At 39.1% G+C, this 16,738-nt stretch overlaps 1 protein-coding gene across 10 annotated transcripts in view; it reads left to right on the forward strand.

Moving 5' to 3' along the window:
• Positions 1-16,738, forward strand: part of SATB2 (SATB homeobox 2) — a 198,332-nt gene that overhangs the window by 89,600 nt on the left and 91,994 nt on the right. For 8 of the 10 annotated variants that reach the window (XM_061608085.1, XM_061608082.1, XM_061608079.1 and 5 more), the window contains 3 exons: positions 7,321-7,423; positions 13,763-13,813; positions 14,225-14,697. In XM_061608085.1, the coding sequence (XP_061464069.1) occupies positions 7,321-7,423; positions 13,763-13,813; positions 14,225-14,697 (627 nt within the window). The remainder of the gene's footprint in view (positions 1-7,320; positions 7,424-13,762; positions 13,814-14,224; positions 14,698-16,738) is intronic. The other 2 variants (XM_061608087.1, XM_061608080.1) reach the window with 1 other exon arrangement.

Raw genomic sequence — 16,738 nt, forward strand, 5'->3', positions numbered from 1 at the left:
CCCCAGTTCTTTGTTGTGGCTCATGCCATGCAAAAATTGTAATGTTTTAGATAAGCTGTCTGTTGCCATAATTTGACTCTGCTTCTAATACAATCTCTTCTCCCAAATCAGTTTTAAGAAAATATTGTGCCAAATGTGAAATGCCATTACAACCCTCTTGCGATTAATATATTATTGACAGCAGCAAATTACAGAGCTGTCTCCTAGGAGTGAAACTGCCGAGTAAATGCTGCTGTTTATTAATGTGTTCACAATACATCAAGTATACCTCTGTAGAGAAGTGAAAGAAGGCAATACAGGGAGTCTCTTTCCCACTGGTGACAGTTTTCTATCTCTTGTTCTAGTGCATGAGCTTTACTTTCAGGTCAGATGGGTATCCAGATTACCATTAAATGGGAAATGTCACCAGTTGCTTTGATTTAACACCCCCTCCCCATTAGATGTGTTCTGTATCTGCGGCTTGGTTGCTCTTAATGTAAGGCAGTTGAGAGGAAAGCCCTTTAGCCAAGGACTGGCAGGATAATGGGGAAAGTGTACTATTCATTCATGTCCTCCTAACTAAGTACTGGGTAAATTACTTCAAAGTTGTTCACATATTTTGCTTTCTTCCATAAAGTCCATTATCCTGGTGTGTCTGTATCTCATGGAGTTTTCTTATTTTAATTCAGCACACTTTTTTTTCCTTGTTTGCCGGCATTGAAAATGCAGAGACTTCTTTTTTCTTCTTGTCCTTCTCCTTTTAAAAATCATTTCCACTCCTGGGCACTCCTCTTTTCTCCTCTTCCGTCAATTTTAAGTCCAGCCCACCACATGTTTGTATCCTGAAAATACCTGGGTTAAATTCTGCAAATATTCTCCCATTTTTTCTGGGGAAGGAGGCACACTGGAGAGGTATGTAAATATGTTCACTTAGACAGATATGTGTACAATCTGTCTTTTTAAGTGCAAATAGAGTAGAAGTATCAGATCCAGTACTAGAATGTTTGCATGTTAAGAGTGGTATGACATCAGTCCAAACTCTTTAACCAGCTTAAACTCCATCGCTATAGGTACATAGAGGGTCTGTGGCTCTATAGTACACTGACTAGTCCAGGGCCAGGCTGTGTGTGGTTTCTGTTGGAGTTTTTTGAGCAGGAGAAGGGGCTCTCTTCTTCAAGACTGTCCAGTCCAGTCCACTGTCTCAACAAATTGTTATTGACTGTTCCTGCAGCTTTGAGAATTATACCTGTGGGGGCCACAAGGAACGGCTGACATTCAAATGGGTTCTGAAGCATAGTAGCATTGCCAGTATAGAGTCCTGTGGGCCATACAAAGATGAAACTTGTTATTTTCCTAGCAACTCAACTGAGCTTGTGGGCAAACCTTTGGGTTATGCTACCATTGCTTCTGTGAACATGACAGTTCTGAAGGCTGCTGTTCACAAGTGTTGGCCCTGTGCCTGCCACCATCGACGCATCCCATAGAACCTTCTGTAGATTCCAGTGGCATCTACTATGAGCCCAAGTACAGAAATAAGAGGGAGTTGAATGTAGCCCTGGTTGTAACTTAGGGTGTTCTCAAAGGAGAATTTTACTGGCTTGTCAAGAGCTCCTGGCTCATGTACCGGGATGCTGATGGCTGCATCCTCATATTAGTGAAAGACAACAGCTATGGAGTAGCTACTGATGCCACATTCCCAATAATGGCATGGCAGGACCACACCATGGCAAGCTCTTTCAGGCATTTTCAAAGTCAACCCAGTCCAAAATTTTGTGTTGCATCAGGATTCCCCTCTCCCCCCAATCTCCTAAACTTCTTAGACATGTTCATTCATGTACTGGAATCTTCGTTGCAGAACTGAAATGCTCAGAACTGCTTGATTTTTTTAAAAATTGAATTTATATTTTTTATATTTTCTATTATATTATATTTATATTTTATATTGAATTTATATTTTTAAATTTTGGCGTACCTGGGAATAGTAGCTCTAGTTGAGGAATGAGTTGGGTTTAATGGCCAGGTTTTCTCTCTTTCATGACTGCCTTGCTCATGTATAAAGGGGAAGGTGGGTATATAGATATAATTTTAACACCAATAGAGTGTGTGCCTTAATTAATTATGGTTCATCAGCCAAACTCCTTTTTTACCCATCCTGGCTTCAGTATCAGAAGTGAGCCAGGCTGTGATGTCTGGGGTATCATTAAAATAACCTCCTGTTCTTTTTCTAACCTTTGCTTAAGGTGTGAAAATTTCTTACACAATAATGGCAGAACCCCAGCTTTCCCTATTCAGAGACTTTTTTTTGAAAGGAAAATATATTCCACTTTGTGATCGAGATTACCCTGGTTCAGATGATATACCCATGTCAGCCTTTCCCAATCTTTGGGTCTCCAGATGTTGTTGGACCAACTCCCATCAGCCCCAGCCAGCATGGACAGTGGTCAGGGAATGATGGGAATTGTAGTCCAGCAACATCTGGGGACCCAAAGGCTGGGAAAGGCTGATTTAAATGACTGCAAATACCCACAGTGAAGCTGCATAGTCCCCCTTCTCTGTACTTCTACTTTGTATGTGAGAAATGGAGGGAGAAAGTTTCTGCTTTCACTTTAGAACAAGTTGCAGTTCTGTATTGCACACTTGGAGATGTATGGTTTGCTCTAACCAAAGTTAATACATTACAGTATCAAACCACAAGTTTGATCTTGGGTTGTTTTAACCAACTTTGGTTAGAACAAACTACAGTTCTCTGAGTCTTCACATAATGTAGAATTGTGATTTGTTGCTTTACCTGTAGGCTTGATCTAGTTCATTTGTGACCACCTAAACCATTCTTTAGGTGATCATCTAAAATGAGCCACAATATCCACAATTTACTATTTGAACCCCCTGAGCTTGCTGCCTTACCACTTGGACCTGCTGCTTCTCTGCATTCTAGTTCCACTGTAGAGTTCTTGCCTAACCCTCTATTAGAATAAGTAGGAACCTGTCTCTAGCTTTATATCGACATGGCTATGTGATGAAAGAGGCCACTGAGCAGCATCTCTCTTGTCTAATTTTAGCTTATCTCTTGAAATATGTAACCAAACTAAATTTCACTAGTCTTAATATATACATGTGCGTATTACGTGTGTATGTGCATGTGTGCGTGTGTGAATTTTAATTCTGCTCTGGTAACAACTGCACACATTGGCTCTCTTTTTCTCTCTGCTACTACTTATTCTGGAAGCTTATCAAGGTTTCTCTGTAGTTATCACTAGGTATTGCTGCCTAAATATTGTGAGAAACAATTATTTTTGCTTAGTTGTGAAGAGTTACAGCTATTTAATCATAGCTCTTCTAAGTGTACAAATGATATGAAGATTCTCTCCTGAAGTGTTCACTAGAAACGTTTTGGTTTTTTACCCATTTATTCAAGAATAAAGATTAGTACATGCTTAAGATCCTCCGTGGCGCAGAGTGGTAAGCGGCGGTAATGCAGCCGAAGCTCTGCTCACCGCCGGAGTTCGATTCCAACGGAAGGAGGAAGTCGAATCTCTGGTAAAAGGGGTCGAGGTCCACTCAGCCTTCCATCAATCTATGGTCGGAAAATGAGTACCCGGCATATGCTGGGGGGTAAAGAAAGGCCGGGGAAGGAACTGGCAATCCCACCCCATATATACGGTCTGCCTTGTAAACATCACAAGACGTCACCCTAAGAGTTGGAAACGACTTGCACTATAAGTGCGGGGACACCTTTACCTTTTTTAAAATAAATACTTCAGTTGCACAGAAAAAGAGTTTGTTTATTTATTTTAAATATTGCATGCCACCTTTCTGCCAAATACTATTCAAGGCAGCTTAACAAAGTTTCATCATACAATAAAACAGCAAAGAGAACAAAAACACATAATTATACAAAAGTAATAGGTAAAAACAAGTTATTTTATTCTACAGATCAAACTGGGCAAGTAATCACAGTAAAGTAAACCAAGCACTATAATAAATTAAATTCCCAGAACTAATAACCCAGAACTCAGATAAACAGTACTTTGCCTGGCACCACACTGTTTAGGACTACAGGGGTCAAAATCAACACTTTATTTTATTTATAAAACTATTTCTATCCTATCTTTTGGCCCTCAAAAAGGACCCGAAGGCAAACTTGCATTTTACCCAGAAATAAACTGGTGGTAGCCAGTGAACCTCTAAGGCAGCCATCACCAACCTGGTTCCCTTCACAAGTGTTGGACTACAACACCTATCAGTCCCAGCTGGCATGCTAGCTGGGGCTGATGGGAGTTGTAGTCCAAAATGTTTAGAGCATTTTTCATCAATGTTGGGTCCCCAGATGTTGCTAGACTACAACTCCCATCAACCGCAGCCAGCTTAACCAATGGCCAAGGATGATGGGAGTTGTAGTTGTCCAACAACATCTGGGGACCCAAGGTTGAAGAGCAATAGTCTAGAGGGTACCAAGTTGGTGAAGGCGGCTCTAAGGGCTTATTTCACTTTGCTTTTGCATAAACACAGCATTTGCATCTTTGGAGATAATTACTGCTTATAAGTTGTGTGACCCACCAAGTGAAACACTGGCCACTAGCTTCCTGTGTAGATTACACTTGCCCTCATCCTGAGGTTTGTAGCTCCAGCAGGTCCAAAAACAGTTTATCATGCTCCTGGTGGACTGCTATATGTGGCTGGTGGCCTGTATTTCCCTTTGTTGGACCATGAGCAGTGCTGGCCTGCTGTACAGTATAAAAAAGGTAAAGGTGTCCCCACACTTATAGTGCGAATCGTTTCCGACTCTTAGGGTGACGTCTTGCGACGTTTACTAGGCAGACCGTATATATGGGGTGGGACTGCCAGTTCCTTCCCCGGCCTTTCTTTACCCCCCCAGCATATGCCGGGTACTCATTTTACTGACCACGGATGGATGGCAGGCTGAGTGGACCTCGACCCCTTTTACCGGAGATTCGACTTCCTCCTTCTGTTGGAATCGAACTCTGGCTGTCAGCAGAGCTTCGGCTGCATTACAGCTGCTTACCACTCTGCACCATGGAGGGTCTTATTACAAAGTTATAAGTTCTCTCTAGAGCCTCTTTTCCCTGGTCTTCTGTCCATACAAAAAGAATGTCTGGAGGGGAAGAATTATGCCCGCTGTCCCTATCCCTGTCTTCCTTGTGGGTACAGACCCAAAAGCTTGCTTCCCCTCCATGTTCATTGTATATACTTGGAGACAATGTAAAAAATGCTGCAGTTTAAGTAAAGTTTTCCTAACATTACTGCATGGATTTTCAGAAAGGGTCCAAGATTTTTACCACCATTTATTAGCATTAGCTCTGGACTAGTCAGCATGTTTTCTATTCCTCACCCCCATACATAGAAGTTCCGTCTCTTTCTTTGCATCACTATTGATACCCTGCTAGATAAGCCCAAGTGTGCATTTGTGAATGTTGTTTGAATGCTGGGATTATGCCTATGCGAAAGATGGTTTCAGCCTGGAGCTGTAGTAGAGATAAAGTGGGCTCGTGCCATTCTGTGACTGTGGAAATGCTGCCTAGGAGGCGGAAGTGGCATGAGGGTTAAATATACCTTTCTGAGGATTGGAGGGAAAGCAAGGGAAAGTGTTTACCACTGAACTGAATCAAAATCTTCAGAGATGATTGCAAAATAGAAAGTAGTGAATTACATCTGCTCGAAAGAGGCTACTTTCTTAGAGGCCAAAAACTTTCAGAGGTGCTGCTGCAGCTAGACCTGAGAGTCAAACTACAGATGAGGTGGATTTTCCATGACTGGAACTCCCAAGTTCTTTTTCTTTTACAAAATAAAAAATAAAAAATGAAAGTCCAGTGTAAAGACTACCTAAATCTAGTTTAAATCCCCCCCCCCACCGAGGGAGATGTTTTCCTGGTGAAAATCACCCTCAAAGCAATTTGTCCTCATTGGAAAAAACTATGGATACAAAGGATTGAGAATCCCCATCTCTTGTTGCTTTTGAGAGTTCCAAAACATCACATCTGGTGTAATGTGAAATAAGTTGGGCTTCTTGCTTTGGTAATCTCTTTGAGTGTGGTTCTTCTTTTTCTACTTTAAATCACATCTGTGCCATAGGGAGACTTCATAGGGAATGAGGTCCTTGGTAGACATATGAAGAATCCACTGTGTTGTATTATGGAAATGATGTAGATTTTGTTGAAAAGATACAAAAGAACATTAGTAAATCTTCTGTAATCGTCCCTCTTGGTTTAAGACCAGCATTTCCTTATTTCTCAGAATCTGCAGACAGCTATCATGTTCTTATTTTTAGAGAATGTGGCATAATATTTGAATAAATTTTATATGTGAGACACATTGTCATAAATTGTATGTTTTATGCGAGTTAGAGAGCTTTTTGATGACTGGAGGATATCTTAAGCTCAGAAAGAATTAATATTAATAAAAATGTACTACATGAAAACGGAAGAGCAGCAAAACAGTAGAGCTGTTTATCATCCTCTGTTCTGTGCAATCTGACTCGAGCTTGGGTGCTTGGAATGAAAGGAATTGGCGCTTAACGTCAATTTCCTGTGGTCCTAGGTATATAATTTGTATTATATTTTAATGTAATCATAAATACAACAAGGGCACAAAAACGTAATCATAAGGTGAGAGCCTGATATAAATGCCCAGAAAGTCCAAAATATTTTTAAAGTACCCTTTGTTTTCAATCCACACACTTGTTTCATATTGTACGATTTTTAGTTGCATCTACTCAGAGTAGCATTGTAATTTGTCTCTTGTGTGGATTTTCACACAAGGATTAATAGCACGTTTCTATAAATTATATTAATTTAACATATTTGCCTAACTGTTGTTCTGCAGCAAGTAGCACGAATGTTCCCAGATTCTTGGCTGTGTGGTCCTTGTTGCAGTTGGAAGCAGAACAGAAACATCTGAAAAGCATTATTTGGATTATGCATGCTGGAGCATCTAATCTTACCTTTAGGATCCGGTTCCTAAATCACAATTCTTCTTATCCTTTGTATTCCCCCAAATGACAGTGCTTCTAGTTATGCTTTTAGTAAGAGGATTCTTTTGATAATACCCAGTATAAATTAACTTGACAAGTAGGGCTAAACTGGAGACCTAAGACCTAAGTCTCCAGTGATATAAGGTCTGTCTCCCATAATTAATATTGAAAGCAATGATACCTTGTGATACAAAACGGGAGACAAAGCCAATTTTGAGAGCTATTATGTAGTTTTTGTGTTATGTTGTTTATTTTAACATTTAATGAGTCTGCATTTATATATTGCTTTCCTTTGGAAGGATTTTTGATGTGTTCTTTGTTGAAACACTTCCCCCCCCTCTCTCTGCTTCCAGAGTATGATATCATCCATTGTAAATAGCACATACTATGCCAATGTGTCAGCAACCAAGTGCCAGGAATTTGGGAGATGGTATAAAAAGTACAAGAAGATTAAAGGTAAATCGATTTTAGTTATCATTCATTACCAAGCCTACGAACAGATCTTGAATGCCTGAAATTCATTATTCCAAATGATGAAATGATGCTTTCCAAAGAGTGGCTTTATATACAACATTATCAATATTTTTCAAGATCCAAAGGTCATCCCTGGTTTAAGAAGCCACTGGGTGAACTTTAGATGTTTTGTGTCAAGGTAAAGAAAGGAATACTTCAAAGTGTTGTTTATACGTGCACTTAACTTAAAAAGAATCAAAGGAACCACATAGCTTCAAGGCCGTTTAGTGGATCTCTTTCTTTTGTAAGAGAAAGGGGGATGGTTTTCCCATTCCACTGGTGTAAGAGCACCTTCAAACATGTTGGAAAGCCGTCCCTGGTGATATTCTTGCAGCTGCCATTACAACCTCTAAATATTTCCAGCATATTATGGGCTTCCACTTTCTTCCTTTCTTAGCATTCAGTTTTTAAAGCTTTCTTTTCCTTCCTTCCTTCCTTCCTTCCTTCCTTCCTTCCTTCCTTCCTTCCTTCCTTCCTTCCTTCCTTCCTTCCTTCCTTCCTTCCTTCCTTCCTTCCTTCCTTCCTTCCTTTTAGTTAGTAAGCTTATTGTTGAGTGCAGTAAAGCAGAATGAGACCTTGATTTTATTTGAAAGATCAAGGATCTAAGCCCAAAGAGTTTTATGGATAACTGTGTGTGTGTGCTGTTGAAGAAATTTAGCCTGTTTATAGCTGCGCAGTAGTATGTGTGTATGTGTCTGAATGTGTATGCTTGAGGAGGAAGGGAAGGTTAAGGTATGTGTGAAATAAACACAAGCTGCTCTATAGTGGTTCAAGTGGTGTCAATTTATCAGCTAAACAAGTGGGAGGGAAAACAACAATGAAAAATAAAATCACCGGAGGTATCGTGTGCATGAAAAATAAACAGATTCAGAACTTTATTATAGTCATTAAACCATCTCAAAATATGATTTTTGGTATTTTTAATTTCACATCTCCATTTCTTATGATTTTAATTTCCACTTCATAACCTAATGTTTAGAAATGAGAATTTATTTCATATGTGAGGTCAGTGATTGTTTGTAAACTTCAATCTAAATGCATTCCTTGAGATTTAAAAAAAGGGGTTGAGGATTCTGAATCTGGTCAGCAAAATTACAAAGCTTTCAGGGTCAATCCAGTTGAGGCAGCCACTGATGTCATAGAGTAACACATGTACCTAAAGCTTTGGCTATTCAAAATTAAAAGCAAAAATGCAATTCTAATTTACTATCGCAAATGGGAAGTATAAGAGGCTTTCAAAATTATTTTATTGGCATTGCAGTTGAACATGATCTGTTGTGTGAAATGTGTTTCTTATTTATGCACTAATGTCTCTTTTAATAAAGCAGTGGGAACTAACTGGTTCCTTCTTAATCAAAACCATGATTTCCTAAACATAAGCTATGTGATTCTGTTACAAGTTGCCACATATAGATCTCTTTGGTCAACCTTTTTCCCTCCCACTCCACTGAAATAAACAAACAGTAAAATAATTATACATACTGGAAGATCAAAGTAAATATGACTAATGCACAGCAAAAAATTTAAAAACCCTATGGAAGAAGAAAAGCATTAGGTTGCAGAACATATACTTAACATTTAAACAAATATAAGAAACTGAACAATCAATAATTTGATATCATTAGCAACAGATGGAAAAGCTTTATGCAAGGAGGACTTGAAATAAACATGCTCAGTGTATAGTTTGTGGAACCCATTACAAATGCAGCAGAACTATTTAGGCTTGAAATATTTTAAAGTTTCCATGCATCTCATGACAATCTGTGTCTTTATGTCAGCTATATTTGAGTTTTGGACTTTGATTAGCTGCATCTGCATCTTTATGTAAAGTTCTAAAAAAAAAGTTTGAATGCAGCTGGCCATTAGTGTGAGAAAAGCTGTGGACTTTAGTGGGGTTTGGAATTTCTTCCTGACTGAGATAGAGTATTGAACGTACACAAACTTGCCAATTTAGGACTGTTTTCAGTTGTGAGCTTCTGTCCTTTTTACCTTACTTCCTTTTCTCCTAAGTTGGAAAGATGAGCTGTTGTTGTTGTTGTTGTTGTTGTTGTTGTTATTATTATTATTATTGTTATCGTTATCGTCGTCGTCGTCGTCGTCATCATCATCATCATCAGCATCATCATCAGCAGCAGCAGCTATTTTTGGCACAATAATAACTGGCATTGGGTTTCTCTTGGACTATATGTGCTATGTAAATATGAGAAATGGTATAAGTTTCCTCATGTATACTTCATTCATGTGAAAAATACAAGCCAATTGAAGCCTCAGATTTGAAGACACACTTACAGAGCAATCCAACTCAGGAGAAGCTGGCAGAAGGGGTACTGGTGGAGGAGTAGCTGGCTGGAAGGTCCGCGATATCCATTTGCTGTTTTGGAGCCACTGAGCCAGCGAAATGTTGGCTCAGCCAGGAGTTGTGCTCATGTATGGAAAAGAAAAATCAGACTCTCACAAATACCATTACTGGCGAGTAAGCGCTCCCCATTGACTTCCATTATAATTATTTTCTTAGACTGATCTTGTTCTTGGCGCAACTTTGGCCTGTATCGGGACCCGCAGGAGCTCTCCGAATGGGAGTTGGATGTTGCGTAAGTCCCCCTCTCAGCTCCTCCTCTGACACGCCCCCAGAATGCCCGCTTTTTGGGCCTTATGCCAGCTTCCACTGGTACCCCTTCCGCTGGGCTGGGCTTTCCTGGCAGACCTCTGGCTGAGCTGGCAGGGTTCTGTCTCCACCATGGCTGTGCCAGGGTGAGAAGCTTCTGCTGGTGAAGCCTGGTGGAGCTGGGACCCTGCCAGTTGAGCCAGGGGTCTGCCACATTCAACTCCCCTCAGCCTGGTGTAGATGAGTTGGATTGTGCCCTTGACCATCAGTTACCATAAACAATTGCTGTGGAAATAGTTTGTATGATGGATGCCCTTTTTCTACTTACTAATATAATTGTCCTTGTATGACGGTTCTCCATGAAAGAACAGAATGAGTGCAATTCAGAAAAAATATCTTAAAAAAAATATTTAGGTGTATGTTGCTCAGTTTCAGTATACAAAGTGATGTTTTCACTACACAGTGCTTTAAGACAGTTTTGATAGGCAATTTAATGACTAAATATGTGTGATGAAATTGTCTGGTAGACTGGGCTGACCAAGTTACTATTAATATGAATATTTTCTGTACCTCCCCCAGTATAGAAGAGATGATTTAGCATGCTCCAAAATTTGAATATCATTATTTCATGCTAACACCTTCCAGAGCCATTTTATCAGTGCAGGGGAAAAAATTATTGGAAGGTAGTGGCTGTTTCCTTGTCCAGTTTAAGAAAGATTATAAAGGAATCCCTTAAGTATATAAATGAGAAGTAAGCATATAATACAGGAGTGGTTAACCTGTTCTGCTCCAGATGTGGTGTGGAGGAAGTGGAGAGCGAGCGATCAGTTTATCTCCTCTCATAATTCTAGAACCTGGCATCATCCAATGAAGCTAAATGTTGGAAGATCAGGTCAGACAAAGGGAAGGACTTCTTCACACAACACACAACACTCTAAAGCTGCTAAAGGAAATGATATTCTTTCTCTCTCTGACTTAGCGCCTCCAATGTCTGCTGATTTTTGGCTGTTTGACCTTCCTTGACTTTTCAGTAGTTTTGTGCTTGAGTCAGTTGAATGTGTTATTCATATCTGAAAATGCATTTCCTGAAAGAGAGAGGCGCGTTTTCCAGAACAAATTGTTAAAAGTTTCGTGTGCCCAAGTATTGCCTGCAGAATAGGGCATAGATCCTTTGATATGTTTGTTAACATTTTTGCAGATGCTTGCCAAATAGCAGAAATTATTTTCAAATGCAACCTTCTGATTGCTCTAGAACTTGGTTTTCTTCATTGCCCCACCCAAAATTAGCTCAGTACTATGACATACCTTGTGTTATGTTCAGTTTCTTTCTTCAAAAATTATATTTTGAGGAGAAATCTGTGGTTTTAAACTGTAGAAAATTATTTAAATCCCCAATACTTTGGTGATCAGCAGTTTCTCTGGCCATCATTTTGCAGCCACAGGAAGACCTCTAGATTAATTTCCTATGCGTGCATCGATGTATTGTTTGAATACTCCATCAATGGAATTTGCATACAGAAGCTCCGGTGAACTACAGCTTGGCTCTGGATACTAAGATTAGTTGGATCATTGGCAAGCATAGTGTATGATGACCCATTTTGTGCTACATTTTTCATTTGTGTGTAGTTCACAGGAAATCACTCCAGGAGTCACCCAGTGGCTGCCAAATGTTACGGTGGAACTGTCCTCTTGGCTTCACCAGTCACAGATGTGCAAATATAGTTCTTTAGGCCTGAGAGAGTAAATAGTATTGATGGAAGGCTGGGGTAAACATAAAGTTAAATGTTGACTGGAAATGAGATTTTTGAAATTATCCCCTTGCTCGTAATTGGGTTAAGTGGGTTGTGATTAAAAGAAATAAGTAATTAAGATAATCACAGTTTTAAAATAAGTTACCACATGAAAAGCACCTCCCAGGCTCTAGAGTGGTTCTATGAAGTCAAGGCTAGTAATTATGTAGCCTGTGTTAACAGCATATCACTCAAGCAGACTATAGCAAAACTGCCTCCTTGAGGCTGCTGGTGGTATTGTGACTTCATAAACTTGTTCTCTTCCGGTGGCCATTCATATATTGATTCAAATCTTAAAAAACCTGGACAGAACCTAAGGTATTGCCTCTATGCCAGTGTTATGCAGAACTTAACAGCTTAATAAACACTGTTACATAGTTACCTCTTTATATGATTGATCAGTAGATAAGTGGTTTTTTGTGGTAAAACATTCAACTGAAGATGCTGCAATCTGACTTCCAATATAACATGGCTCTGCTAAGCCCTATTTCACTGATAGTTGATTATCTAAAGTCCTAAGGTTTGAATATATGAGATGGTAACGATGTGGAATATGATCTGGGCTGCACTGTTGGAAAGTGACATAGGTTTTCCAATCTATTGGTAGACTTTTGTGTCATGACATTTTCCATGTAGTGCAGTCCTTATTAGGGAATGTATAAAATGAAAGGAAATGTATTTCTGGTGTGGTGGTTCAGAAAGGGCCCTGATAATAAAAGGAAACATATTGTATTGAATACTAGTCAGACAGTATGTGTGCTATTGCTGTAAGGGTTGGCAATGACAAGGTTAATGGTCTGGCAACATTTCCATTTTAAAACATTACTTTTAAAGGGGTATGTAACTTGGCTCAAAACCTGGGTCTGTGTGGAAAGTTGGCAAGCATAACTTCAACCAAGAAATATATTTTCGGTTTTGCAAACTTTCAAATATATTTGGCTGTATTAATTAACAGATTTAAGTCCCTATTTTTAAAATTCTTACATACTAATTAGTAAAGAAGGCCAGTCTTTACATTGGGGCAAACTGTTCTTGATTTTACAGCTGTATAAATCCAGGCATAATTTTCCTCTCTATTTCTTGAAATAAGACAAAATATCAGGTGTTTAATTTTATAGTAATTTTTATAGGATTAAAACACAAAACAAGGCAATCCTTTAAAGGAAATACCTCACTGTTCACAAGTACCACGTCAAAACTGGATGTAATTCAGTAAAGGGCTTGAAAGTTTCTTAGCACTAATTCGGATGTTACACATTAGCAAGGATTAGGATACGAGAACCGCTTGCACTTTGGAATCCCTACTAAAAAAGACTTTGTCTAAAGTACTGAGACAACAGGGTATGTGTTCCACAATTCATTTTGAACTGCCTGACTCTGCAGTATCTAGTAGGAGTATTATTATGTATTCTATATTATATATATATAGAATACTGAACTACCCCTACATTCTTGAAGGGGAGAAAGAACAGTCTAGTTCAAGAAGCTTTGTTCACTGACGCAGATGCTGTTGAACATTGGTGAAGTGATCTAAGATATTAGTTGGTTTTCTGTTTTTTTTAAAATGGTGTATTATTTTATTCATATTTTGTGTTATAAATTGTTTTAATATTATGAACTGTTTCAAGAGTTTATGGAGAAGTGTTATACTAGTTGAAGACATAATAAAGCAACAAAAAGCAGGAAGACAGAAGAGCAGTTTTCTATGCTTTCCTTCCAATGTGATGCTGCTATGCATAGTTAACCTGACATGTGTGGGTGTGAATCTATGGGACTGGATGTATGTGCCCATGCAACCATGCATGCAAGTCATCCTGTGTGTTTCTGATTGTCTCTGCACAGTGCAGCTAGAGATGTACCTTCCCCTCTGTCTCTTCTTGTCAATAGGGCTTGAGGATGCACACTCCTTTCTGGGGCCATTGCATATGATTTTTCCTGGTGAGTTACTAGCTGTGTGCCAATGTTGTTGAGCACAACTATTTTAGCTAGGGTCTAAGTGTTTGGAGGCTCAGTCTTTGAGTTGCCATTTCGGCAATTCAGCAATAGCATGACTGTCAGTGGCTTGGTTGGAAGATCGAAGCAAACAGTGAATCTAGTTCTTAAAATTCAATATTTTGTTGCTTGTATCTTTTCCCCATAACCTTTACTAAAAAAAAAAAGAAAACCCTTGCTACATATAAAGTTCATGGAGGTAGACATTATTAATTTTACTTCAGGGTAGAATATTGTAGCATTAGCAAAGTTGACATTAAACTCACTAAATTGCTGGTGTATCTGTTTATTCAAAATTCCTGCTATGTTTTCCACTCAAATTATGATATATTTATGTTATTTTATTTATTTTAACAGTGGAAAGAGTTGAAAGAGACAACCTGTCAGAATATTGTGTTCTTGGTCAGCGTCCCATGCACTTACCAAATATCAACCAGCTGGCAACCTTGGGCAAAACAAATGAACAGTCTCCTCATGGTCAAATTCACCACAGTACTCCAATCAGAAATCAAGTGCCAACATTGCAACCAATCATGAGCCCTGGTCTTCTTACACCTCAACTCAGTCCACAACTTGTTAGACAACAGATAGCAATGGCCCACTTGATAAACCAGCAGATTGCAGTAAGCCGGCTGCTTGCTCATCAACACCCGCAGGCTATTAACCAACAGTTTCTAAATCATCCACCCATCCCTAGAACAGTCAAACCAGAGCCAACAAACTCATCAGTGGAAGTATCTCCAGATATCTACCAGCAAGTCAGGGATGAGTTGAAGAGGGCCAGTGTATCCCAAGCTGTCTTTGCAAGAGTGGCTTTCAACCGCACCCAGGTATCACATTTTTATTTCAATTCCTTCTTGCCTTCCAAAATTGGACAATGGTAAAATTTAAATAAAAGCCTGTTGTATGACACTAGAAGAGACACATCAGGGAAATAATATCTTCTGTTGTTGCAATTGCCTAATTTTGTCACATGCAGTCTTTCAAAACTATAATGTTGAATATATACTGTACTTGAAGGCTGATGCATATGATCATGAGGAAGAAGGAAGAGAACATCTAGACTTCCTACCTTCTCTCTCTCTAATTAAGAGGAAAGACATGGAGTTGACCCCAAAAGAATCACTCTGTGATCTACTATCATTCTCTGTTTGGTTCTCAGTACAGATGACAAGGAATCATGGGCAGTCCTGATTTTCCACCAATATTTTTTCAGGATGTGTATTTTTTTTTTGCTTGCTTGCTGTTTTAAATTGGTAGGTGTTCTGAGATACATTAATTTTGCAGTGCTTCATTTCCAAATGAACATGTTATCATGAACATGTTATGGCCATTTGTTCTCAAAAGACTATTTAGTGTCAAAGTTGCTTACTTGAGTTCAATCTACGCATGAACTCTGTGCTTCTTTGCCTGGCCATGCTATGAGTGGATAATGGGTGTACAGAGAGGCTGTTTAATCCTTTCCCCACTTTAATCCATACACACTTGGGGGGCACACTCACTTCTGGCATGTGACCCTGGGAAGGATTGAAGTGGGGCAATGTAATCTTCAGGCTGAAAAAGGTTAGTATATGTACCAGTTTGAAATTTCTCCCTTCCATTCAGTAATGTCTGCCAAAGTTGTTTTTCCCTAAGAAAAGCAGCTGCTAGATTTTCATTACAGGTTTGTGCATGTAATGCAGGGACAGCCAACATGGTGCCATCCAGATGATGTTGGACTACAACTCCCACCAGTCCCATTGGTCCCCATCAGTCCTCATCTAGCATGGCCAGTCTCTGTAAGGCACCACATTGGGTACCCCTGATGTACTCTAAGGTAATGCATATGAAACACTTTGAACTCTTGCAGTGCTGTATATAAATGCTGCTATTATTACCTGGTGAAATACCAATCTTATTCTAAAATATTTTGTCCCAGAATAAATTGTGTGTGTCCCCCCCTCCCCCCAATATTTATACTGGTATTTGTGTGTATGCGTGAAAAAATGTAGTCCATGGTTGCAATTCCAGGCAGCTGTATATAACGGTCTGTCTCAGCTTCATTCTGGAATCTCAGCATATAGTGAGATTAGGCCAGTCATAGGAACAAAGGTGGCAATATCTTCTACCTTTTTTTATCTCCTGGAGGTCTGTTTTGCATACAGCAGAGGCCAGTTGTCTGTTCTACTGGTTTAATGATTTTCTTTGGCACTGCCATATTGAAAATGCCATGTTATGTGGGAACTAATTAACGTTTGCAGCATACTTTCATTCCTTTCTGCGATTAAATTTGTAACGTGGTTACAGCCAGCAAAAACATTCACTTTGAATCAAAATGACTGATTTTTTTCAGGTTAGCCTTGAGGATATCAAATAAAAATTACAGTGGAATGCATGAGTATTTCCTTTTTAAATCGCTGCTTTTAATTTGGAAAAGCATTTCATCCCTCTGGGACCATAACCTTGTGTGTGTGTGTGTGTAAAGCCTAGTATAATGAATGTAGAGAATATTGACACAGTGATATATTTTGAACCTGAGGAAGAGGTCAGCAGTAGTACTAACTTTATAGTTTTTCTACTACTGTTACTGAATAAAATATTGTATTTTACCAAGGTTATTAAATCTGCAAAGATAGTAGCCAAGCATGCAGTAAAACAAACACTTTTCCCAGAGTCAAAAGATTCTGGGTGAACATAACAAATTTCATTATAATATGTGGAGTGGTGAAACAGTCACTGAAATGCCAAATATTCAGAAGAGTGATAAGGCAAATGTTAGTACAGTCTTTCCAAGAAAGTATGTATGCACTGTCCTGTCCTATAACATTGAAAGTGGATAACACTCTTCTCCTTGCTTTGTGACTGAACTCTTTAACCATTAAATGCATCCCC

The sequence above is a fragment of the Rhineura floridana genome, chromosome 2 (genome assembly GCF_030035675.1).
Source record: "Rhineura floridana isolate rRhiFlo1 chromosome 2, rRhiFlo1.hap2, whole genome shotgun sequence".
Classification (NCBI taxonomy): domain Eukaryota; kingdom Metazoa; phylum Chordata; class Lepidosauria; order Squamata; family Rhineuridae; genus Rhineura; species Rhineura floridana.